The sequence below is a fragment of the Chiloscyllium punctatum genome, chromosome 22 (genome assembly GCF_047496795.1).
Source record: "Chiloscyllium punctatum isolate Juve2018m chromosome 22, sChiPun1.3, whole genome shotgun sequence".
Taxonomy (NCBI): Eukaryota; Metazoa; Chordata; class Chondrichthyes; order Orectolobiformes; family Hemiscylliidae; genus Chiloscyllium; species Chiloscyllium punctatum.
The window spans coordinates 90,220,643-90,248,043 of record NC_092760.1 but is presented as its reverse complement, the minus strand read 5'-3'; the positions used below and the strand labels follow the sequence as shown (position 1 = coordinate 90,248,043).

General features: G+C 43.3%; 1 protein-coding gene across 7 annotated transcripts in view; it reads left to right on the top strand.

Moving 5' to 3' along the window:
• The window catches only part of lto1 (LTO1 maturation factor of ABCE1), a 142,483-nt gene that overhangs the window by 4,871 nt on the left and 110,211 nt on the right, over window positions 1-27,401 (top strand). For 6 of the 7 annotated variants that reach the window (XM_072592813.1, XM_072592810.1, XM_072592808.1 and 3 more), the window contains exons 3-4: window positions 2,523-2,593; window positions 4,369-4,486. In XM_072592813.1, the coding sequence (XP_072448914.1) occupies window positions 2,523-2,593; window positions 4,369-4,486 (189 nt within the window). Of the gene's footprint in view, window positions 1-2,522; window positions 2,594-4,368; window positions 4,487-12,020; window positions 13,014-27,401 lie in introns of those variants that run through there. The other variant, XM_072592811.1, reaches the window with a different exon arrangement.

The following is a 27,401-nucleotide window of genomic DNA, read 5'->3' as shown; positions in this document are numbered from 1 at the left end:
TCGGCCAACAGAACTACAATTGTGTTAAAGCACTCAATTGTACACACAATGAAACATGAGGGAATACATTGTTTTGGGAGTTTGCTGTGCAGATTGATTCCAAAATTTCCTAGAATACAATAATGATTGCATTTCAAAAAGTATTTTACTGGCTATAAAGTGCTTTTGGTATGTCTTAAAAGATGCTAGGTAAATATAACTCCATCTTTATGCCTCCTTTCCATGAGGAGCTGACTCATACTGAGACGTTATTATGCGAGTGCCTCCTATTCCTCTCTCAAACACACATTTTATCTGAGTAATCCTGGAAGTTGGTGATCTGTTGAAAGAACCAGAATTGTGAAACAGTGGCATAAATGAATAAAGAAGGTTCTCTGTAATGCATTTGTTGATCACTTCAGTTTACTTCAAATGATTTTGTAATAAATCCCAAACTTGGCCCTGTTTGTTCCCAGCACAGCAACTTTTTGGAATTGAAGCTTTAGATAAAATTAACTGATCCTCTTCCTTAAAAAATGTTATAGTGAGTGATTGGTTTTTGGCAGTGTTCTACATGTCTGTATGATTTGAATCACTAATTCTCAAGCGGAGCCAAAGAAACACTCCTATTCAGAGGGTGGGCAGGAAAGGTGTGTTGAGATATAGCATCAACCATGAGCTAGCTGAATAGTGAAACTGGCTGGAGGGGCTGACTGGCCTACTGTCGTTCTTTTACGATCACTTGTAGAGTTATCACCATCAGTACAAAACTAAATTTCACATCTGAATCAGTTGGAAAGCTACCAGACACAAGTCTTAAAGTGTAAATGCTTTTTGATGCTCAAAACTTCTGTTGTTAAAACTACAACTTGTATTTAGAAAATAAAAACAAGACACTTCAGATGCTAGAAATTTGGAGTAACTGGAGAAACCCAGTAGGTCTGGCAGCATCTGTGGAGAAGGAAACGGAGATAACATTTTGAGTTTGATATGACTTCACTGTATTTCCTTTGGAACAGTTCTTACTATTCATCCTGGACTTGAAACATTAACTCTTTCTCTTTGTGCAAATGGTGACAGGCCTGCTGAGTTGCTCCAGCACTTTGTTTTATAAATATAAATGAAAATAATAGTGAGTCTGAATGCACTTTAGAGAAGCATTATTTGACATTGAGCCCTGTAAGGAGATATTCAGGCAACTGACAAAATGCTTGGTCAAAGAGGTATGTTTCAAGGAATGGTTTTAAAGGAGGAAAAGAGTTTTCTGATGGAACTCCAGAACTTAGGACTTTAAGGCTGAGTCCTGGTGCAGTTTGTTTAAAATCAAGATGCTGGAGTAGCCAGAACTGGGCAAAGCACCAATACATTGGATTGCTGTGGGTCTTGAGGGAATTTTAAAGATGGGTCTGGGGGTGGGGTAAGGTGGTGGGAAGGTCTGAAACAAAAACTATGGCTTCTAAAGTGAGTTTGTAATGTAAGTCAATGGGTGAAAGGGACTTAATGTGTGTTAGGAAATGGGCAGCAGAGTGTTGGGTGACCCCCAGTTTATGGAGGATAGAATATCGAGTACTGGCTAGAATGTGTTGTAATAGTCTGGAGGAAACACTGGCGTGGAAGAGGCTTTCATCAGCAGATGAACAGAGGCAGAGCAGAGTTAGACAATGTCACAATAATGATATTGTGCAGTGTCAAGTAATGCAGTGGATACATGTTGGCAGCTCACCACAGGGTCACGTATCCCACCAAGCTTGCAAACGATCTGTTTTGGCTTCAGACAGTTGTCAGGGAGAAGGGTTTATTATTATTATCATTATTATTTGTCACAGAGGAATTGTTTCAGTGACACAGCCTAATTAGATTATAATTCTGAGGTTGACACTTTTGGGGAACTTGACAGGGTAGGTGTGGCAGTTTTTTCCTTGTGGGAGAGTTTAGGACTGGGGCATAATCCGTAAGGGGTTTCCATTTAAGACAGATGAGGAGGAATGTCCTGTCTCATGAGGTGGTGAATGTGTGGAATTCTTTACCACAGAGTGCTGAGTTTTCAAGTATATTCCAGGCTGAGGCAGATTTTTAATTAGTGAGAGAATCAAGGAGTTTGGGGAAAAGGCTGGAAAGTGAAGTTGAGGATTATCAGATTAGCCATGATCTTATTTAATGTCTGGAAGGTCAGCCTCTGCCCCTGTGTATTATGGTGTTACTTATCAATAAAAAATACTCTCAAATATTTTAGGTCAGTGTAAAACTCGTATAATTTGGATCAGTACACCAATTATATATTCAGAATAGTGTATTGTGTTATTGGATACCTCTTCAAACAGGTTATCAACTCAACATATTACTGTTTGTGAGAGCTTGCTGTGCACAGACTGGCTGCCTGGTTTCACACATTTAAACACTGACTGCATCTCAGAATTAACTTGTTGGTTGTTAAGCACTTAGGGATGGCCTGCCCATGTGAAAGGTACTGTATCATTCAATGTCTCTCTTTCAAGAAATTTTATCCTTTTAATTCTCCTGATCATTTTCTTTCTGCTCTACAGGTTTCTTTTTATGAAGGTTTTGCCTATACCTGGAAGTGTCTTCTTCAGAATAACCAAGATGTTAAGAGCAGGTATGCAGTTGGTTATTGACTGATGTGGAGCTTCAGAATTCTTGTGGTGCTGTTAGTAGTCCTGTGAAAGGAACAACTCCAGTTGCCCAAATGGAAAGCATAACTGGTTTGTTTACACAAACCTAGTATTGGTCTGTAAAGTTTTGGTTTTGTATTAGTGCTAAACTTGTCTCCTGTTTAAAGCCTGAAGTAAAACTCTCTCCTTCAGTCAAGCCCTTTTATATTATAATTGCAGTATAAAGATGATATAAGCTGAGTGAGTGGGTAAATGTATGACAGATGAAATATGTGGATCAGTGTGAGGTTATCCACTTCAGGAGCAAAAAAACAGTGAAGTGGATTGCTATCTGATTGGCTATAAATTGAGAGAGAAGAATGTGCAGTGAGACCAGTGTGTTCTTGTACATTATTCACTTAAGGTGAGCATTCAAGCGCAGCAGGTGGTGAAGAAGATAAATGGTATATTCACCTTTATAGCAAGAGGATTCGGTCTCAGGAGCAGGCATGTCTTGCTGCAATTATACATGGCCTTGGTGAGACCACACCTGGAGTATTGTGTGCAGTTTTGATCTTGACATTTGAGGAAGGATGGTCTGGCTATTGAGGAAGTGCTTCAAAGGTTTACCACACTGATTCCTGGGATGGTGGGACTGACATATGAGGAGAGATTGAATCAGTTAAGATTAATGTTTGCTGTGATTCAGAAGAATGAGGGGAGAAATTCTTGTAGAAACCTATAAATTCTGACCGGACTAGACAAAGTAGACTAGACAGGAATGATTTTCCCTATAAAGGGGAAGTCCAATCTAAGAACATAGTAGGCAATTCAGCCCTTCGAGCCTGATCTGTTAATTGATACAAGCATGGCTCATCTCATCTCATCTCAGCCTGAACCCCATTTTCCTGCCCAGATGAACAGTTTCCATTTCTACAGGAGGCCATTTACAACTACAAAAGAAATTTCTTCACTCAGAATGGTCAGCCTATGGAATTTGCTGCCACAGAAAGTGGTTGAAGCCAAAATATTCTGGGATTTCAAGAAGGAGTTGAATATAGCACTTTGTGCTAAAGGGGCCAAACGGATATGGGGAAAAGTAGGAACAAGTTATAGGGTTGGATGATCAGCCATGATCAGAGTGAATTATGCAGCAGACTTGGAGGGCTCATTGGCCCCTCTTGCTTCTATTTTCTATGTTGCTATGAGACAAACCAGTAGGCCTGGTGTAAAGTTTTAAGGTTCATCTTGGGCTATTGGTGTTGCTGGCTGGGGCCAACATTTATTAGGAGAAAGTGAGAACTGCAAATGCTGGAGTTCAGAGTCGAGAGTGTGGTGCTAGAAAAGCACAGCAGGTCAGGCAGCCTCCGAGGAGTAGGAGAATTGATGTTTCGGGCAAGAGCCCTTCATCAGGAATATTTATTGCCCATCACTAATTGAGCAGGAAAAAATTAACTTCCTTCTAGAATTGCTGCAGTCTTTAGGTGTTGGGACATTCACAGTTCTCATAGAGTCATAGAGACGTACAGCACAGAAACAGACCTTTCAGTCCAACTTGTCCATGCAGACCATATATCCCAACCCAATCTAGTCCCACCTGCAGCATTCTGGGGAGGGAGTTCTACCTGAGTTGCATCCCAAATTACGTTCTTTAGATATTGTTGCAGTATTAGAGCTTAAATTGCAAGAAACTTTCTTTTAAAAGTCATTGAATCACTTGTTCTTGGATTTTGCTGTCCTTTATAAAGAACATACTTTGCCATCTCTTGTACTATTGCAGTAAAAGGCTGAAAGCCCTAAACTCACTGCTGGCGATGGTTCATGACTTCCCATATGAAAACCCAACTTACGACAAGCTACAAGAGGACCTAGAAAAGATGCGAGCCAAATTTAAACAGGTTTGTGAACTTACAAATTGCACTCAATATGATCTTTTTCAGAAATGTTGAGAGATTTGGGCTGGAATACTTTTGACCTTGATCAGTTGTGTATGATGCTTATTGCTGCATGATTTGCATTATTGTATGGAAATGAGTGCAGATTGATTGTTTCATTGGGCTGGAAAGTATTCTCACAATTGAGCTCCATCCTATTTTTGTTTACTAACCACATATAATATTTATGTTTTTACCATCCCTCTTTTCTTTCACCAAACCCCAGTTGGATTGGTTGTAAATCATAATCAGGCATTGACCCAGCGACTTGCCCTTATTTCCATGGCTCTCATATATTGTGCAATCTGTTTCCTCATCAGATTTTTGAGGGAACTCATTGTTAGCACCATAAAGTAATTATATACCAGAATATGAGCATTTAACAAATGTATTATGAGCATGCAGAATTGGAATAGCAGTAGATTGTTCAGCCCGCTCGAGCCTGCTCCTCCAGTCAGTGAGATTATGGCTAACTTGTTTGTGTTTCAAGTTCTACATTCCCATCTATTCCTTTCAGTTCTCTTGTAAATCTAATAACCCAAGTCTTTAAAAATCTTTAATGATCCCACCTCCACTGCCTTCTAAGGCAGTGGGTTTGAAAGATGTACAACTCTGAGAAAAATATTCTTCTCATCTCTGTTCCAAAAGGGCAACCATTAACTTTGCAATGAACTTTGAAGTGTCCCCTAGTTTTGGACTGACCCACAAGGGCTAACTTCTTTTCCATGTCCACCTTGTCAAGACCATTCAGGTTGTTGCATGTTTCAATCGAGACACCCCTCACTCTTCTAATCTCCAGTGGAAACACCCCAGCCTGACCAACCTTTCCTCATACAAAAACCCTCTCATTCCAGGTATCAATCTAATAAACCTCCTCCAGTGCATTTACGCCCATCCTTAAATAAGGAAACCAAAACTGCATGCAGTTTTGAGAGGTTGTCTCAGCAGTTCTCTGTATAACTTAAGCAAACAGCTCTTACTTTTATGTTCAATTAATCACATAATGAAGGATAGCATTCCATTCGTGTTAATTATGTGCTTTACCTGCATGCCAACTGTTTATTAATCATGCAATAGATTACCCAAGTCCATCTGCACCACGTAGCTGTGCAGCCATTCTCCATTTAAGTCAGGCTGTTTTAGTGTTCTTCCTCCTAAAGTGAACAACTTCACATTTCTTTCACATTATACTCAAGCTGTCATATTTCTACCCACTCACTCCACCAATCTAAATCTTACTTCATCCTCTCCATGCCTTAACAATATAATTTACTCTCTATATTCATATCTCCTGCGATTTAACTACCATGCTTTTATTTTCCTTCTCTAAGTTTTTTGCCTGCCAGCCAGTGAATCTACTATCCGTGTTAATAGGGAACCGCCTACACCATGAGCTTTTATTTTCCTTGGTGATATTTGCTGTGTCACATTATCGCATGCCTTCTAGAAATCCAAGTATGATATGCCTACAGTCCCCTCTTTATCCACAGTGCATATTATTCCTTCAAAGAACTGCAATAAACAGGTTAAGCATTATTTCCCTTTGAATCTATGCTGATGCTTCCAGTTTACCTTGAACCTTTGTAAATGCTCTGCTATAATCCCTTTGAGTCACAGAAACAGACCCTTTGGTTCAACTTGTCCATATCAACCAGATATCCTAACCTAATCTAGTCCCATTTGCCAGCATTTAACCTGTATCTCTCCAAACCCTTCTTAGTCATATACCCATCCAGATGCCTTTTACATGTTGCAATTGTACCAGCCTCCTCCACTTCCTCTGGCAGCTCATTCCATATACATACCACCCTCAGGGTGAAAAAGTTGTCCCTTGGGTCCCTTTTAAATTTTTCACCTCTCATCTTAAACCTATGCCCCCAACCCTATCCATGCCCCTCATGATTTTATAAACCTCTATAAGGTCACCCCTCAGCCTCCAACGCTCCAGGGAAAACAGCTCTAGTGTCTATTCAGCCTCCCCCTATATCTCAAATCCTCCAACCCTGGCAACATCCTTGCAAATCTTTTCTGAACCCTTTCAAGTTTCACAGCATTCTTCTGTTAGGAAGGAGACCAGAATTGCGCGCAATATTCCAACAGTGGCCTAACCAATGTCCTGTAGAGCCACAACACGACCTCCCAACTTCTATACTCAATGCTCTCTCCAATAAAGGAAAGCATACCAAATGCCTTCCTCACTATCCTATTCCCTTAGACAGATGTCATGCTAACTGGCCTGTTTTCTGCTTCCCTCCTTTCATGAAACGGAGCCTGATGGAACCTTTCCTGAATCGATGGAATCTTAGAAAGTTAACACTGATACATATCTCTTTTCAGACCTTAGGATGAAATCCATCTGGACCCAGAGACTTGTCAGTCTGCAGCTGCATCAATTTTTTCAGTACCACTTCTCTCATGATTGTACTTTCATTAAGCTCCTCTTTCCCTCCACCTCCTGATTTGCAACGATTACTGGAATGATTTTTGTATCCTCTGCAATGAAGGCAAACAATATATTTGTTTGTATCATCCACCGTTTCCTTATTATTTGCTATTAACTTCTTTTTCTCATTCTCTTCAGAATGAATGCTCACTTTGTTTATTCTTTTCTTTTTTAAAATTTCTATAATGATTCTTAGGGTCTATTTTTGCTCTCCTAGTTAACTTCATCGCGTTGTCTTAATTTATTCCTTCTGATTAACCTTTCAATTATTCTCTGTCTTTCTTTGTGAAGTGATACAAAACATAATATAATGTACTTATAAATGTCTCAATGAAAAGCAGAAGACAGAGTGCATCTCATTTGTGAAACTACACTCGACTGATAGGATGTCATTCAACATACAAAATATGTGATGTAATTGTTCTGATATCTAGGGAATTTGGGAGTGTGTGAACTAGAGTCATAGAGGTGTACAGCACAGAAATAGATCCGTCAGTCTGACCCGTCTATGCCAACCAGATATCCCAACCTAATCTAGTCTCACCTGCCAGCACCCGGCCCATATCCCTCTAAAGTCTAAACCCTTCCTATTCATATACCCATCCAGATGCCTTTTAAATGTTGCAATTGTATCAGTCTCCACTACTTCCTTTGGCAGTTCATCCCATACACGTACCACCCTCTGAGTGAAAAAGTTGCCCCTTAGGTCTCTCTTATATAGAACATAGAACAATACAGCACAGAACAGGCCCTACGGCCCACGATGTTGTGCCGAACTTCTAACCTAGATTAAGCACCCATCCATGTACCTATCCAAATGCCGCTTAAAGGTCGCCAATGATTCTGACTCTACCACTCCCACGGGCAGCGCATTCCATGCCCCCACCACTCTCTGGGTAAAGAACCCACCCCTGACTTCTCCCCTATACCTTCCACCCTTCACCTTAAATTTATGTCCCCTTGTAACACACTGTTGTACCCGGGGAAAAAGTTTCTGACTGTCTACTCTATCTATTCCTCTGATCATCTTATAAACCTCTATCCCCTCATCCTTCGCCGTTCCAACGAGAAAAGGCCGAGAACTCTCAACCTATCCTCGTACGACCTACTCTCCATTCCAGGCAACATCCTGGTAAATCTTCTCTGCACCCTCTCCAAAGCTTCCACATCTTTCCTAAAGTGAGGCGACCAGAACTGCGCACAGTACTCCAACTGTGGCCTAACCAAAGTCCTGTACAGCTGCAACATCACTTCACGACTCTTGAATTCAATCCCTCTGCTAATGAACGATAATACTCCATAGGCCTTCTTACAAACTCTATCCACCTGAGTGGCAACCTTCAAAGATCTATGTACATAGACCCCAAGATCCCTCTGTTCCTCCACCTGACTAAGAACCCTACCATTAACCCTGTATTCCGCATTCTTATTTGTTCTTCCAAAATGGACAACCTCACACTTGGCAGGGTTGAACTCCATCTGCCACTCCTCAGCCCAGCTCTGCATCATATCTAAGTCCCTCTGCAGCCGACAACAGCCCTCCTCACTGTCCACAACTCCACCTATCTTTGTATCATCTGCAAATTTACTGACCCACCCTTCGACTCCCTCATCTAAGTCATTAATAAAAATTACAAACAGCAGAGGACCCAGAACTGAACCCTGCGGAACTCCACTTGTAACTGGGCTCCAGGCTGAATATTTACCATCTACCACCACTCTCTGCCTTCGACCGGTTAGCCAGTTTTCTATCCAATTGGCCAAATTTCCCTCTATCCCATGCCTCCTGACTTTCCGCATAAGCCTACCATGGGGAACCTTATCAAATGCCTTACTAAAATCCATGTACACTACATCCACTGCTCTACCCTCATCCACATGCTTGGTCACCTCCTCGAAGAATTCAATAAGACTTGTAAGGCAAGACCTACCCTTCACAAATCCGTGCTGGCTGTCCCTAATCAAGCAGTGTCTTTCCAGATACTCGTAAATCCTATCCCTCAGTACCCTTTCCATTACTTTGCCTACCACAGAAGTAAGACTAACTGGCCTGTAATTCCCGGGGTTATCCCTATTCCCTTTTTTGAACAGGGGCACAACATTCGCTACTCTCCAGTCCCCTGGTACCAACTCCGTTGCCAGTGAAGACGAGAAGATCATTGCCAACGGTACTGCAATTTCCTCTCTCGCTTCCCACATAATCCTAGGATATATCCCGTCAGGTCCGGGGGACTTGTCTATCCTCAAGTTGTTCAAAATGTCCAACACATCTTCCTTCCTAACAGGTATCTCTTCTAGCTTAACAGTCCGTTTCACACTCTCCTCTTCAACAATACGGTCCCTCTCGTTCGTAAATACTGAAGAGAAGTACTTGTTCAAGACCTCTCCTATCTCTTCCAACTCAATACACAGTCTCCCACTACTGTCCTTGATCGGACCTACCCTCGTTCTCGTCATTCTCAGGTTTCTCACATACGCATAAAATGCCTTGGGGTTATCCTTGATCCTATCCACCAAGGATTTTTCATGCCCTCTCTTAGCTCTCCTAATCCCTTTCTTCAGGTCCCTTCTGGCTATCCTGTATCCCTCCACTGCTCTGTCTGAACCCTGTTTCCTCAACCTTATGTAAGCCTCCTTCTTCCTCTTTACTAGACATTCAACCTCCCTCGTCAACCAAGGCTCCCTCACACGACCATTTCTTTCCTGCCTGATAGGTACATACATATCAAGGACACGTCGTATCTGCTCCTTGAAAAAGTTCCACATTTCCACCACATCCTTCCCTGACAGCCTATGCTCCCAACGTATGCTCCTCAAATCCTGTCTTACAGCATCGTAATTTCCCTTCCCCCAATTGTAAAATCTACCTTGTTGTGCGCACCTATCTCTCTCCATAACCAAGGTGAAAGTCACAGAATTGTGGTCACCATCACCAAAATGTTCACCCACTAACAAGCCCACCACTTGTCCCAGTTCATTACCGAGTACCAAATCCAATATGGCCTCCCCTCTGGTTGGACACTCTACATACTGCGTTAGAAAAGCTTCCTGGACACACTGCACAAACACCGCCCCATCCAATCTACTTGATCTAAAGAGCTTCCAATCAATATTTGGGAAGTTGAAGTCGCCCATGACTACGACCCTGTGGCTTCTGCACCTTTCCAAAATCTGTTTCCCAATCTGTTTATCCACATCTCTGCTGCTATTGGGGGGCCTATAATAAACACCCAACAGGGTGACTGCACCTTTCCTATTTCTGACTTCAGCCCATACTACCTCCAGAGGCAGATCCCCCTCAAACTTCCTTTCTGCAGCCGTTATACCATTTCTAATTAGCAATGCCACCCCCCCTCCTTTTTTACCACCCTCCCTAATCTTACTGAAGCATCTGTAACCAGGAACCTCCAACAGCCATTCCTGTCCCTCATCTATCCATGTTTCCGTGATGGCCACAACATCGTAGTCCCAGGTACCGATCCACGCCTTAAGTTCACCCACCTTATTTCTGATACTCCTTGCGTTGAAGTATACGCACTTGAGCCCATCTCTGTGTCCGCAAGTAGACCCTGTCAGTGCTACCTTCTCCACAGCCTCCCTACAGTCTTGGGCATCCTGACACACAGCTAGCTTACTTGCTGGACTACAAGTCCGGATCCCATCCCCCTGCCAAATTAGTTTAAACCCCCCCGAAGAGTGCTAGCAAACCTACCCCCCAGGATATTGGTGCCCTTCTGGTTCAGGTGCAACCCGTCCTGTTTATACAGGTCCCACCTTCCCCAGAATGCAGTCCAATTGTCCAAATATCTGAAGCCCTCCCTCCTACACCATCCTTGCAGCCACGTGTTCAACTGCACTCTCCCTATTCTTTGCCTCACTGTCACGTGGCACCGGCAACAACCCAGAGATGACAACTCTGTCTGTCCTAGCTTTTAGCTTCCAGCCTAACTCCTTGAGCTCTTGAATGACCTCCCCACCCCTCTTCCTACCTATGTCGTTGGTGCCAATGTGTACCACGACTTCTGGCTGCATACCCTCCCCCTTAAGGATTCTGAAGACACGGTCCGAGACGTCTCGGACCCTAGCACCTGGGAGGCAACAAACCATCCGAGAGTCTCGCCCATGTCCACAGAACCGCCTGTCCGTCCCTCTAACTAGAGAGTCCCCTATAACTAGCGCTCTCCTCCTCTTCCCCCTTTCCCTTCTGAGTCTCAGAGCCACAGACCCCTTCACTGCAGCTTACACCTGCAAGGCTGTCCCCCCCAACAGTTTCCAAAGCTGTATACTTATTTTTTAGGGCAACGACCACAGGGGAACCCTGCACTGCCTGCTTCTTCCCCTTCCCACCTCTAACTGTTACCCAGCTACCTCTGTTCTCCGGCGTAACTATGTCCCTGTAGCTTCTATCGATCACCCTCTCAGTTCCAGTTCCCGAACTCATTCAGTGAGGATCAGGATCTGACTGCATTTCCTTCCCCTCTCACCCTAAAACTATGCCCTTTAATTCTGGACTCCCCCACCCCAGGGAAAAGACTTTGTCTATTTATTCTCCGACACTCCAGGGAAAATAGCCCCAGCCTGTTCAGCCTCTCCCTATAGCTCAAATCCTCCAACCCTGGCAATATCTGTGTAAATCTTTTCTGAACCCTTTCAAGCTTCACAACATCTTTCCGATAAGGAGACCAGAATTGTACTCAATATTCCAACAGTGGCTTAGCCAATGTCCTGTCCAGCTGCAACATGACCTCCCAACTCCTGTACTCAATACTCTGACCGATAAATAATTGAGCAAAAGTGTCTATCGTGCAGGATTAATCATCCTCTGGTCTACAAGCAGAACCTTTTTCAGGATTGGAGCTGGAACCATACATTACATTGCTGCATATTGCCCTGGAATTCCACTAGAATCAATATATTTTGGTGTTTAAGTTGCTCATACCCTACACTTAGATAACTGGCCTTTTTAAAGTGATCGCAGATTGCTGAACGACACAAGCAACACCCTTTGTACACTCACTTTGGCTGGTACAGAACTTTGTTTATTTTTTATTCCAGATTTGTTCTTTGCTCAATGTCCAGCCTGCTTTCCAAAATCTAAAATCAGCTGAGATGTCGTTCTGAAGTAGACTATTACGCCTGACCTCAGTAACGTTGTTGAGGGGATGACTTCACATTAAAACGAATCCAGCTCTCCATGCCTGAAGTGGAGGATGAAACTGGATAAATTGAGATTTGCTCAGAAAAAGCAAATACATCATAACTACAGATTTGAATGTGATGTTGGAAAGTTATTCATTTGCTGCTGTGAGGAAAAAATATTTCAAATTCCTTTCACTGAACTTTAGAGATTACTAATACAACCTGAACTGACTAATATAAAAACTATGGGCGGGGCTTTAGTTTCCTTTTGCCCTGCCAGTAACAGTGGTGGACTCTCCCTCTTTATGGGCACTTAAACAGGCATTGGATAGGCATATGGAGGATAGTGGGCTAGTGTAGGTTAGGCTTGGATCGGCGCAACATCGAGGGCCAAAAGGGCCTGTACTGCGCTGTATTTTTCTATGTTCTTTTGGGGACTTGAGGATTTTAATGAGATTCCAATTTTTAGCTGTTTGAATTCAGTTTTTCTGGGACAATTGCAATGAATTTATTATTCATAAGTTGCTTGTATATTTCTAATTACTTCAGAAAATTAACTAGCATGGCTAGTTCTCAATAACAGCAGTGAGACAATGAGTAGATGATTGATTGTTACCCAAGGTATATATTGGCTAACTTCTCTACTTCAAAGTGGTGCTGTGGAACATTTTTATGTGTGATTAGAAGGGATGGTGGGGTCTCAGTTTGTTATTGTACCTGAAAGACATCATTGCCAACCACACAACACACTCTCTGCACTGGACCATCAAACCAGATTATATACTCAGGTTTCTACAGTGAGATTTAAACTGAGGCTAACCATAAATAATAGCTAGGATATGGTTTCCTGCTGATTGTATACAATGGATAGATTGAAGTTTTATGGTTAATAAAGTTTGATTAAATTTATTTATTGTAGTTGTAAAAGCATTCAAAACCTCATAGTCAAAATATCTGAAAGTAAAATTTGAAACGGTTTGTATTTGAATTTAACTCTGACATTGAAATTTGTTCATTTAATGAATTCATTTTAAAGATTAATACCAGTGCTGCTTGACTTACTGATCGTAACAAAGGAGTTTTTAATCAAAGTAGTGCTGATGGGTGAAAAGAGGAAAACCTAACATGAAACAGTCAGCCACCAGACCCCATCGTTATCAAGTGGAAATTGGCAATATAACAAAGCTTTTTAATACAAGATAAATGACAATCCTTTATCAGAAATTCTGAAATCTGAAAAGGTCCGAAATCCGAAGCTTTTTTATGAAGTTCTTTCTCATTAACAAGGTTGTTTGGCATGCAAACAGTTAACGCAACTCCACACCTACACGACCCATATCACTCAGATGTGACGTAACGGCATGGCCCAGCACTGGCAGGCATCAGTTCTGTCTGAGTGCTTGTAGTAATCACAGGTGGATCTGCTGTTCAGTAATTTTTTTTATTTTACAATGAAAATGTCATTTAATCCTTTATCTGAAAAATTCCAAAATCCGAAAGACAGCTGGTCCCAAGTTTTTCGGATAAAGGATTGTCTATTTGTACTTCCTAATGGTTTAGCTTAAACTAATTATTACTCAATAATAGAGTGCAGAAGAGGTCTTTCAGTCTATTGAGTCTGCATCAACATGTGAGAAACATCTGACCTTTTAACCTCATCTCATTTACCAGTACTTGGCCCATAGCACTGATTATTATGATGTGTCAAGTGCTCATCCAGATACTTTTTAAAAGATGTGAGGCAATTTGCCTCTCCTACCTTGACAGCCCATTCCAGAACATTGTCACCCTCATGAGGAAAAATATTTTTTACCAATCACCCCAATCCTCTTTACCCTCACCTTGAACCCATGTTTCCTCCTGCGTGATCCTTCAACCAAGAGGAACAGCTGCTCCTTACGCACTCTGCCTATGCCTGTCATAATCTTGCCATTTCAATGAGATCACCCTGAGTCTTCTCCTATGTAATGACAATTGTAAACCTGTCCAATCTTTTCTGATAACTTAATTTTTCCCAGGGAGCATGCTGGTCATCTCCTCTGCACCCCTCCAGTGCAATCACATCCTTCCTGGAATGGGATGACCATAACTGGGCACAGTTCTCCAGCAATTGTCTCAGCAAAGTTCCATACAACTCCATCATGACTTCCCTGCTTTTGTAATCTGTCTTGTTTGATAAAGGCAAGTGTTCCATTTGTCTTTTTCACCACCTTTATTAACATGCTGTTCCACCTTCGAAGATCCAAGGGCAAACACTCAAAGGTCCCTTTGTTCCACAGAGCTTCCTAGTGTCATGCTGTTCATTGAATACTTCCTTGTCTAATTGTTCCTTCCAAAGTGTATCAGCTCTCACTTTTCAGGGTTAAACTCCATTTGCCATTTACCTGACCATTTGACCATCCCATTTATTTTTCTTTTAGTTCAAAGTTTGGGAGAAGATTTGTAGCTCGGGTGCTCGTTGTTGTGGTTCTGTTCGCCGAGCTGGGAATTTGTGTTGCAGATGTTTCGTCCCCTGTCTAGGTGACATCCTCAGGGCTTGGGAGCCTCCTGTGAAGCGCTTCTGTGATCTTTCCTCTGGTATTTATAGTGGTTTGAATCTGCCGCTTCTGGTTGTCAGTTCCAGCTGTCCGTTGCAGTGGTTGGTATATTGGGTCCAGGTCGATGTGCTTATTGATTTGAATCTGTGGATGAGTGCCATGCCTGTAGGAATTCCCTGGCTGTTCTCTGTTTGGCTTGACTTTTAGTCCAATACACTCAACCTCATTGTTAACTATGGAATAATCTTAGTGTCATCTGCAAACTTATTAATCCAACATCCCAGTCATTTCGATAATGATAAATAAAGGGGACCTGGTGTAGGTCACTGTTTTGTGCCACTGGGTTCCAGGCACTGAAGCACTTTTGTTGTCACCTTCAGATGATAATTTTTAGATTCCCTATAGTGTGGAATCAGGCCCTTCAGCCCAACAAGTCCACACCAACCCTCTGAAGAGTAACCCTCCAGATCCATTTCCCTCTGACTAATGCACCTAACACTATGGGCAATTTAGCATGGTCAATTCACCTGGCCTGTACATCTTTGGACTGTGGGAGGAAACTGGCGCACCCAGAGGAAACCCACGCAGGCACAAGGAGAATGTGCAAACTCCATACAGACAGCCACCTGAGGCTGGAGTCAAACCAGGGTCTGGGTGCTGTGAGGCAGCAGTGCTAACCACTGAGCAACCATGCCACTCCCATAAACCTGAGATACTACAAGTATGGTATCTCCCTCCTGCCCCCTCCACTCCTGTAACCAGAAGAAGACGACTCTAAGGTAAAGTTTTTATTGTCTTCCGTTTTTTTCATATATTTAAGTGCATTGTTTGGTTTTAGTTGATATAAAGCTAAGGCTTACAATGGCAGGGGACCTCAGACCCGTGGCATAGGCCTCTTGCTTGATGTGGGAGCTCAGGGATGTGGCTGGCGTTCCTGACTCTTACACTTGCAAGAAGTTTGTCCAGCTGCAGCTCTTGTTAGGCTGCATGATGGCTCTGGAGCTACGGATAGACTCACTGTGGAGCTTCTGCGACGCTGAGGAGGTCGTGGATAGCACATTTAGTGAACCGGTCACACCGCAGGTTAGAATTGTTGAGGGAGACAGTGAATGGGTGACCAAAAGGCAGAAAAGGAGTAGGAAGGCAGTGCAGGTGTCTCCTGCGGTCATCTCCCTCCAAAACAGGTATAACCGTTTTGGATACTGTTGGGGGAGATGGCTCACCAGGAGAGGGCAGCAGTTGCCAGGATCATGGCACTGTGGTGGGCACTGCTGCTCAGAAGGGCGGGAAAAAGGCTCGTAGGACCATAGTCATAGGGGATTCTATAATGAGGGGAGTAGATAGGTGGTTCTGTGGCTGAAAATGGGACTCCTGGATGGTAAGTTGCCTCCCAGGTGCTTACATCAGGGATGTCACCAATCGGCTGCAGAGCATTCTAAGAAGGGGAGGGCGGACAGCCAGTTGTCTTGGTGCATATAAAAAAAGCACCAATGATATCAGTAAAAAACGAGATGAGGTCCAGAAAGCAGAATTCGGGGAGCTCAGAGAGATGTTAAAAAAGAGGACCTCAAAGGTAGTGTTACTACCAGTGCCATGTGCTAGCCAACATAGAAATGAAAGAATAGGCAGGATGAACACGTGGCTTGAGGGATGATGTAGGAGGGAGGGGGTTCTGGGGAAGTTGGTCTACACCTGAGCCAGATTGGAACTAATGTCCTTGGGGGAGTTTTTGCTACTGCTGTTAGGGAGGTTTTAAAGTAATGTGGCAGGGGACTGGGAAGCAGAAAAGAAGACTAGTTGACAGCAAGTTGGAAACTGGAGACTGTAAGAATCATGAAGATAGCAGTAATAAGGGGAAGAGTAGGCAGAGAGCAGATGAGTGCAAAAGAACTGGTGGCCTGAAGTGCATATTCTTTAATGCAAGGAGCATAATGGGTAAGGCAGATGAACTTAGGGCTTGGATTGGTGCCTGGGAGTATGACGTTATTGCAATCACAGAGACATGGTTGAAGGAAGGACATAATTGACAACTAAATGTTCCAGGATATAGATGCTTCAGACAGGACAGGGAGGGAAGTAACGGGACAGAAGGAGTTGCATTGGTCAGGGATGATATCATGGCTGTGCTAAAGGAGGACGCTATGGAGGGCTTGAGCAGTGAGGCATTATGGGTAGAGCTGAAAAATAATAAGGGAGCAGTTACATTGTTGGGGCTGTATTACAGGCCTCCCAACAGTGAGCGAGAGGTAGAACAACAAATAGGTAAACAGATTATGGAAAGCTGTAGAGGCAACAGGGTGGTGGTGATGGGAGATTTTAATTTTCCCAACATTGACTGGGATACACTTAGTGTCAGAGGTCTGGATGGAGTAAAATTTGTAAGAATCATCCAGGAGAGTTTTCTAGAGCAGTATGTCAATAGGCCAACGAGGGAAGGGGCCGTATTGGACCTGGTATGGGGGAACGAGCCAGGACAAGTGGTAGAAATTGCGGTTGGGGATTTCTTTGGGAACAGTGACCACAATTCTATAAATTTTAGAATACTTGTAGATAAAGAAGAGAGTGGTTCTAAGGAAAGAGTGCTAAACTGGTCCACGGCCAAATATATCAATATTAGGTAGGAGCTGGGAAATGTGAATTGGACACAGCTATTTGAAGGGAAGTCCACATTTGAGATGTGGGAGGCTTTCAAAGATAGGCTAATGACAGTGCAGGATAGGCATGTCCTGTTGAAGGCAAAGAATAGAAAAGGTGAGATTCGTAAACTGTGGATGATAGGAGAAATCGTACGACTAGCCAAGAGGAAAAGGGAAGCGTACATAATGTTCAGACAGCTAAGAACAGAACGGGCCCTGGAGAATATCGGGAGAGTAGGACCAGTCTTAAATGAGGAATCAAGTGCGCTAAAAGAGGTCATGAAATAGCTTTAGCCAGCAGAATTAAGGAGAATCCCAAAGCCTTTCATTCTTATATAAGAAGTAAGTGGGTAACTAGAGAAAGGATTGGTCCACTAAAGGATAAGGAAGGAAGGCTGTGTGTCAAACCTGAGAAAATGGGTGAGATTCCTGCTCCTCGGATGCTGCCTGACCTGCTGTGCTTTTCCAGCACCACTCTGATCTAAACTCTGGTGTCCAGCATCTGCAGTCCTCACTTTTGCCAAGATGTGTTGGGTAGGCTAGAGCCTATTAAAGTGGACAAATACCCAGGACGGATGGGATCCATCTCAGATTGCTGAGAGAGGCGAGAGAAGAACTAGCTGGGGCCCTGGCAGATATCTTTGTAGCATCCTTAAATACAAGTGAGGTGCCGGAGGATTGGAGGGTTGGTCGTGTTGTCCCCTGTACAAGAAGGGTAGTAGGGCTATTTCAGGTAACTACAGACGAGTTAGCCTGATGTCAGTGGTGGGAAAGTTGCTGGAGAAGCTACTGAGGGATAAAATCTATTTATATTTGGAAAAAAAATGGGCTTATCAGTGATAGGCAGCATGGTTTTGTGCAGGGAAGATCGTGCCTGACCAACTTAAGAGTTCTTTGAGGAAGTGACCAAGTTGATAGATGAAGGAAGGGCTGTAGATGTCACATATATGGACTTTAATAAGGCATTTGATAAGGTTCCCCATGGTAAACTAATGGAGAAAGTGAAGTCACGTGGTGTGCAGGGTGTTCTAGCTAGGTGGATAAGAAACTGGTTGAGCAACAGGAGACAGAGAGTAGTTGAAGGGAGTTTTTCAAAACAGAGAAAGGTGATCAGTGGTGTTCCACAGGGATCAGTGCTGGGGCCACTGTTGTTTGTGATGTACATAAATGATCTGGAAGAGGGCACTGTTGGTATGATCAGCACGTTTGCAGATGACACAAAGATTGGTGGAGTAGCAGAAAGCATAGGGGACTGTCAAAGAATACAGGAGAATATAGATAGACTGGAGGGTTGGGCGTAGAAGTGGCAGATGGAGTTCAATCCAGGCAAATGTGAGGTGATGCATTTTGGGAAGTCTAATTCTAGAGCGAATTATACAGTGAACAGAAGAGACTTGGGAAAAGTTGATGGGCAGAGAGATCTGGGAGTTCAGGTCCATTGTACCTGAATGTACCAGGTGGATAGAGTGGTCAAGATGGCATATGGTATGCTTGCCTTCATTGGACAGGGTATCGATGATAAGAACTGGCAGGTCATGTTAAAATTGTACAAGACATTGGTTCGGCCACATTTAGAATACAGTGTACAGTTGTGGTCACCACATTACCAAAAGGATGTGGATGTTTTGGAGATGGTACAGAGAAGGTTTACGAGGATGTTGCCTGGTATGGAAGGTGCTAGCTATGAAGAGAGGTTGAGTAGGTTAGGATTGTTTTCTTTAGAAGAAAGGAGATTGAGGGAGGACCTGAGTGAGGTTTACAAAATCATGAAGGGTATAGACAGGGTAGATAGAGATTAGCTTTTTTCCCAGGGTGAGGGATACAATAACGAGAGGTCATGTTTTCAAGGTGAGAGGCAATACACACAGCAAGTACATTACACAGAGGGTAGTAGGTGCCTGGAATGTGTTGCCAGCAGAGGTGGTGGAGGCAGGCACTGTAGATTCATTTAAGATGCGTCTGGACAGATGTATGAGCAGGTTGGGAGCAGAGAGATACAGATGCTTAGGAAATGGGTGACAGTGGATTTTGATCAGCTCAGGCTTGGAGGGCCGCAGGGCCTGTTCCCGAGCTGTAAACTTTCTTTGTTCTTTATTCTCTACTACATCTGAGCTGATTTTGAGTCCACTTTTCAAATTACCTTGTATCCCACATGCATTTTTCTTCTTAATAAGTCTCCTATGGGGGAACTTGTCAAAGGCTTTGCTGAAATCCATATAAACTACATCAACCCTCTGCTACTCTGCTCACCTGTTCATAAAAATATTCAGTCAAATTTGTCAGGCATAACCTCCATCTGAAGGTACAATGCTGCCTGTCCACGTGGAATTTACTCTAATAGTTTCCCTACCGCTGACATGAGGCTCACTGGTCCGGAGTTCTCTGGCTTATCTCTACAACCCTTCTTAAATAGCAAAACCACATTAGCTGTTCTCTAGCTCTGTGGCACCTCCCCCATGAACAGAGAGGAGTTGTGGACACCTCCCCCATGACCATGACCAGAGCCGATGACACAAAGGTTGGAGGTGCCGTTGATAGTATTGAGGGCTATTTTAGGCTACAGCGTGACATAGACAGGACGCAGAGCTGGGCTGAGAAATGGCAGATGGAGTTCAACCTGGATAAATGCAAAGTGATGCATTTTGGAAGGTTGAACTTGAATGCTGAATATATGATTAAAGACAGGAATCTTAGCAGTGTGGAGGAACAGGGATCTGAGTGTGCAAGGACATAGATCCCTCAAAGTTGCCACCCAAGTGGATAGGGTTGTTAAGAAAGCATTTAGTTTTTTGGCTTTTATTAACAGGGGAATCGAGTTTAAGCGCTGCAAGGTTTTGCTGCAGCTCTACAAGTCCCTGGTGAGACCACACTTGGAATATTGTGTCCAGTTCTGGTCGCCCTATTATAGGAAAGATACGGAGGCTTTGGAGAGGGTGCAAAGAAGGTTTACCAGGATGCTGCCTGGACTGGAGGGCTTGAATTATGAACAGAGGTTGACTAAGCTTGGACTTTTGTCTCTGGAGAGAAGGAGGAAGAGAGGTGACCTGATCGAGGTATACAAGATAATGAGAGGCTTGGATAGAGCCAATCGCCAGAGACTTTTCCCCAGGGCAGGATTGACTGGTGAGAGGGGTTATAGTTTTAAGATATTAGGTGAAAGGTATAGAGGAGACGTCAGAGGAAGATTCTTAAACGCAGAGAGTTGAGAATGCATTGAATGCGTTGCCAGCAGTGGTGGTGGAGGCAGAGTCATTATGGATATTTAAGTGCCTCCTGGACAGGCACATGGACAGCAGCGATGTGGGTGGTGCATAGGTTAGGTTATTTTATTTTAGATTAGGAATAATCCTTGGCACAACATCGTGGACCAAAGGGCCTGTTCTGTGCTGTACTTTTCTATGTTCTAATTAAAATTTTGGTTGGTGTCACTGCAATCTCCTCTCTTGACTGCCACAGCAGCCTGGGTCACAGTTTATCTGGATCTGGAGTTTTATTCATTCTGAAGCCTTCCAATACCTTGTCCTTCCTCATGTCTGTTTGCTCAAGCACTTTGCATTCTTTCCCCAGGGTTCCATACCTTCACCCTCATTCTCGAGTGAAGATGGATGCGAAGTATTTGTTCAACATTCTGGCAGTGTCCTCTGGCTGCACCCACAGAGTGACCTCTTAGTCCCTACTCTTAGCCAAGTTATCCTCTTTCCATTCATATACTTAGAGAATATCTTGGGATTTTACCTAATACTTCCAGCCAGAGCTTTTCCCTATCCCGTCATTCCTTTCCAAATTGTTTCCTTAAGTTCTACCCTGCACTTTCTGTACTCTACTAATACTTAATCTGATTTGCTCCCCTTGTACCTGCTAAACGCCTCTCTTTTCCTTGTCATCGTATCCTGAATATCTCTGCTCATCTCTGGTTCTCTGGGATTGCTACTCCTTCCAATCACCACAGAGGGAACATATTGGACTTGTAACCCCCTATTTCCTTTTTGAACGCCAGCCACTATTCTGTGGATTTTCCCATTAGTAGTGTTCCCAGTGTAACTTGGCCGGCTCCTGCCATATTTTATTGAAATCCACTCTCCTAATTCAGGCGTTGTTTTGCAACGTGTCTATTTCTTTGTTCATGATAAGCTTAAATTGTTCCATGTTGTGATTGTTATTACTAAAATGTCACTGGGTCAAAATCCTGGAATTCTCCCCCCAGACAACTTGTAGGTCAACCTACAGCACATGGATTGGAACAGTTCACAAGGTGATTCATCACCACCGTCTCACAGGGAATTAAGGATGTACAATAACTGCTGAAACAGTCAGCAATACCCATATTCCATGGACAAATTTCATAAAAAGAAAGTAAAGTTGAGTCCACAAACAGGTAAAAACAAGGACTACAGATGCTGGAAACCAGAGTCTAGATTAGAGTGGTGCTAGAAAAGCACAGCAGGTCAGGCAGCATCTGACGAGCAGGAAAATCAACGTTTTGGGCAAAAGCCCTTCATCAGGAATAGAGGCAGGAAACCTCCAGGGTGGAGCGATAAATAAGGGGGGGAGGGGGGTGGGGGGGGGATGCAGAGAGGGCTGGGGAGAAGGAAGCAAAGAGTACAATAGGTGAATGGGGGGGGGGAGGAGGGTGGGGGGGGGATGCAGAGAGGGCTGGGGAGAAGGAAGCAAAGAGTACAATAGGTGAATGGGAGTGGGGATGGAGGTGATAGGTCAAAGAGGAGAGTAGAGTGGATAGGTTGGAAGGAAGATAGGCAAGTAGGACAGGTTATGAGGGAGGTGCTGAGCTGGAAGATTGCAGCTGGGGTGAGGTGGCAGAAGGGGAAATGAGGAAACTGGTGAAATCCACATTGATGCCCTGGGGTTGAAGTTTTCTGAGGCTGAAGATGAGGCGTTCTTCCTCCAGGCGTCTGGTGGTGAGGGAGCGGCGGTGAAGGAGGCCCAGGACCTCCATGTCCTCGGCAGAGTGGGAGGGGGAGTTGAAATGTTGGGCCACAGGGCGGTGTGGTTGATTGGTGCAGGTGTCTCGGAGATGTTCCCTAAATCGCTCTGCTAGGAGGCGTCCAGTCTCCCCAGTGTAGGGGAAACCACATCGGGAGCAACGGATACAATAAATGATATTGGTGGATGTGCAGGTAAAACTTTGATTGATTTGGAAGGCTTCTTTAGGGCCTTGGATGGATGTGAGGGAGGAGGTGTGGGCGCAGATGTTGCAATTCCTGCAGTGGCAGGGGAGGGTGCCAGGACAGGAGGGTGGGTTGTTGGGGGGGGCGTGGACCTGACCAGGTAGTCCTGGAGGGAATGGTCTTTGCAGAAGGGGGTGGGGAGGGAAATATATCCCTGGTGGTGGGGTCCGTTTGGAGGTGGCGGAAATGTCATCGGATGATGTGGTTTATGCAAAGGTTGGTAGGGTGGAAAGTGAGGACCGGGGTGGGGGGGAGGGGTTCTGTCCTTGTTACAATTGGAGGGGTGGGATTTGAGGGCGGAGGAGCAGGATGTAGACAAGATGCGTTGGAGGGGATCTTTAACCACGTGGGAAGGGAAATTACGGTCTCTAAAGAAGTCCACAAACAGATCAAGTGTTATCCAACTGAACAGTGGAGCAACCTCGAGAGTCTAAATTGCCTTCTACTGCTCCTAACAGACATTCACCATTACGTTGGTGACTATAGGCGACACTGGATGAAACTTTAAACTGAGGTGATCGTCCCTCAGGTAAATGTATAAGATTACATCACATTATTTCAAAGACGGGTGGGAAATTAACCCTGGTGTCCAGGCAATTATTAATCCTGAATCAACACCAGAAATGGTTATGTGATCATTATAACCTTGCTGGTTTAGGAGCTTTCTGTGCACAATCTGGCTGTGTTCCTACTATTATAATAGAAACAACACTCCAAAGAGTATTTGATTGGCTGCAAAATGTTTCAGAATATCCTGATGCAAAAATAAAACAGCACTTGCTGGAAAAACTCAGCATGTCTTTGAAGAGAAATCAGAGTTAATGTTTCAGGTCCAGTGACCTTTTCTCAGAACAGGTCCTTCTTGAGTCCTGAGGAAGGATCACTGGACCAGAATATTAACTCTGATATCTCTCCATAGATGCTGCCAGACCTGCTGAGTTTATCTAGCAATTTCTGTTTTTGTTTTTGCTTCTGATTTCCAGCATCTGAAGTTCTTTTAGTTTTCAGAATATCCTGATCTTGTGAAAGGCTGTATAAATACAGTATGAATCTTTTGTCTCACTGTAAATACCCAGTCTGTAACCTCAGTCTTGGCATTTTCCCTTTCAGCTAATGACACCTGCTTCAAAAATATTTGAGAGAACAGCAGAATTTGACATTGATCACTTGTGCCTCATTTGGTTTCCAGAATTTGAGTATTGCAAAGTTGAAGGCACGAGCATTAAACAGGGAAAATAAATAAAATTTAAGAACTTGGGTTTATTACAAAGTGAAATACAATGAGACACTTCAATCCAAACAATTGTCTGTTAAAATAACTAGACTGCCTGCAAAGCAATTTCGCTTCCCACTGATGATGGTTTCCACAGCCCACCAGCTAACTGTATTTTAGTATGGAGTTGTTTAATATACACACACAGTGGGTGAGGGCTAGGTAAATATAACTGCAAGAACGCAGCAGCACCCTCTACACCCACTCCCAACCCTGGAGAAGGATTACAACCGAAATATCGACTTTTTCACCTCCTGATGTTGTGTTCTTCCAACCTACTGCCTGTCTAGTTTGGATTCCAGCATCTGCAGGTTTTTTTTTGTCTCTCGGTAAATATAACTGATCTCGGTTAAAAGTCACACAACACCAGGTTACAGTCTAACAGGTTTAATTAGAAGCACACTAGCTTTCGGAGCGCCGCTCCTTCATCAGGTGGCTTCTCCAGTGATTTTTAACTTTGTCCACCCCAGTCCAAAACCAGCATCTTCACATCATGGTTGATCTAAGATTCCAACAAAGTGGAATGGCATTCCCTGGCAGACCTAATACACCCTCATTTAAAATCGCTCTGTTTGGTATTTTAAGTCTGTAAATCACTGAAACCTGTAGGCTTGTTCATTGTCACAGATATGTTGTAATATTACTTCTCGTGGGACCCACCTGGCGTTCTGCACCCCACCCACTTCTGCAATCTCAAATCCCCATTCCTTGTTTCCCTCTCTTGGGTTTGCTTCCCATTCAAACTCAAGATTCACTCGGAAGTGGGAGGTGCATTGTCATGCAATTCTCAATGTCTCAGAAGTGCTGGGGATAAAGGAAAACCCTAAGATGTTTTACCAAGACATAAGGAGCAAAAGGATAATTAAAGAAAAGAAAGGGACCTATTAGAATGAAATATTTAAAATTCTTTGCTAATCTATTTTGCAGAGACATCCAGTGGACAATTATAAAATTACAACTCATTCAGAATTATATGGGCATAATGAACACATTCACTATGCTTTCTCTTTCAAGGTGAATTGTTAAGGATTTAAACAAAAACCTTGAATTTTCATAAGATTCTGATTAAGATCAATGTTTGAATAATAACAAAATATTTCTTTGATGGAGGTAAATCAGGAATAAAAGTCTTAACGGGGTCAGGAAGTTATGACAAAACTGAGAAGTGATTTGGCTGAGGTGAACTGGACAGGGCTGCTAAAGAATACCTCAGTGGGAAACCAGTGGGAGGCGGTAAATAGTGAGATCCAGAGGGCACAAAGCAGACAGGTCCCCTCCAAAAATAAAAAACGATGCTGCCAGATCTAGACCCACCCCCTCCTGGCCGTGGTTGTCGAGAAATACACAGGAGAAGATTAAACAGAAGAAGAAAGCTTACGATAGTCACAGAAAACTCAACATTGCAGATCGCCTGGAGCAATATAGAGAGGACAGGGATATGGGGAAAAAGAAGAAATACAATATCAAAGAGCAAAAATATTTGCAAGCAAGATAAAGGAAAACCCAAAGATGTTTGACCGGTATATAAAGAGCAAAAGGATAGTTAAGGGAAAACTGGGACCTATTAGAGATGAAGGAAACTTATGTGAAGATGCAGAGGATTTGGAAAGAATTTCAAGTTTTTTTTGTCTCAGTGTTCACACAGGAAAGGGATGATGTGGATATAAGTAATCGAAGAGGAGCAGAGTGAAATGTTGGACAAGAGTGGACGTATTGAGGAGTTGGAATCTTAAAAGTGGATAAGTCACCAGGGCTGGATGGATTGTTCCCTGGGATGTTCGGGGAGGTCAGGGAGGAAATAGCAGATGCACTGAGGATCATTTTCAAACGTTCACTAACCACAGGTGAGGTGCCATTGGACTGGCTGAACGCAGAATGTGTTTCTGTTGTTTAAAAAGGGTACAAAGGAAATATCAAACCATTATAGGTAAGTTAGTCTTACTTCAGTGGTGCTCCTGAGAGATCAGATAAACTGTCACTTAGAAAGATATGGACTGGTCAGGGATAGTCCACATTGTATTATTGAGGGAAGGTCATGACTTACAAATTTGATTAAATTCTTCAAGGAAGTTGCATGGTGGATCTATGAGGGTAGTGCAGTGAATGTTGTCTACATGGTTCTTAGTAAGGCATTGAACAAGGTCCCTCATGACAGATTGGTCAACAAAGTAAAAGCTCATGGTGTACAGGGTAATGTGACAAACTGGATTCAAAGTTGCCTTAGTAACAGGAAACAAAGGGTAATAGTTAATGACCCTTGCGAATAGAAAGCAGTTTCACGTGGTGTTCTGCAGGGCTCAGTGTTGGGATCCCTGCTGTTTGTTTTATACATTAACAACTTGGACTTGAATGTGAGAGGGCACCATCGAGAAATTTGCAGACAGCACAAAACTTAGCTGTGTAGTGGATAATGTGGAGGATAGCTGTAAGCTCTGGAATGATATAGATGGGTTGTTGGAGTGTACAGGGAAGGAGCAGATGGAGTTTAAATCTGACAAAATAGTCATGCATTTAGGGAGGTCAAACAGTAAAAGGAAATAAACAATAAACAGGAATATACTGAGAGGGGGAGATGAAGTGAGAGATCTTGCCGAGCAAATGCACATAATCATACAGTCATGAAGTCACAGAGTTATATAGCATGGAAACAGACTCTTCAGTCTAACTCATCCAGGCCGATCAGATAGCCTAAACTGATTTAGTCCATTTGCCAGCATTTGGCACATTTTCCTCTAAACTCTTCCCATTCATATACCCATCCAAATGTCTCTTAAATGTTGTAATTATACCAGCCTCCTCCACCTCCATCTGCGTGAAGTTAATTTGAAGTCCCTCAAGTTAATTTTAAATCTCTCCCCTCTCACATTAAACCTATGCCCTCTAGTTTTGGATTCCACCATTCTGGGGAAAATAGTTGCCTATTTGCCCTAGCCATGCCCCTCATGATTTTATAAACCTTTATATGGTCACCCCTTAGCCTCCTACATTCCAGGTCCCTAAGGGTAGCAGTACAGGTAGCTAAGACTGTAAATATGGCAAATGGAATGTTCTCCTTCATTGGCAAAGGGATAGAATACAAAAGTAGGGATATAATGATGAAACTGTATAAGACATTGGTGAGGCTACACTGGAGTATTGTGTGCACCACATTACAGGAAGGACATAGTTGCTCTGGAGAGAGTATAGAGAGGATTTACTAGCATGTTGCCAGAGCTGGAGAATAGTAGCTATGAGGAGAGATTGAAGAGGTTCAGAATGTGTTGAAATGTTGAAGTCTAAAGTTAATCAAGGCAGGAATGATGGGTTTTCTTGGAACAGAAAAGGCTGAGGGGTCACATGATTGCAGTTTAAAAGATAGTGAGGGGTAGAGATAGACAGTAGGAAGTTGACAGAGTTCAAACACCAGGGGTCATAGATTCAAACTCAGTGGCAGAAGGATTAGAGGGGACGTGAGGAAAAAGCTTTTTACATAGAGGGTGGTGGGTGTCTGGAGTTCTCTGCCTGAGTTGTTGGTGTAGGCAGAGACTCTAAACTCCTTTAAAAGGTACCTGGATCTGCATCTTAAGTGCTGTAAGCTGCAGTGCTATGGGCCACCTGCAGGAAGGTGGATTAGAAAGGGCATCTCAGTGTCTTTGGACAAGATGGGCCAAATAGCCCCTTTCTGT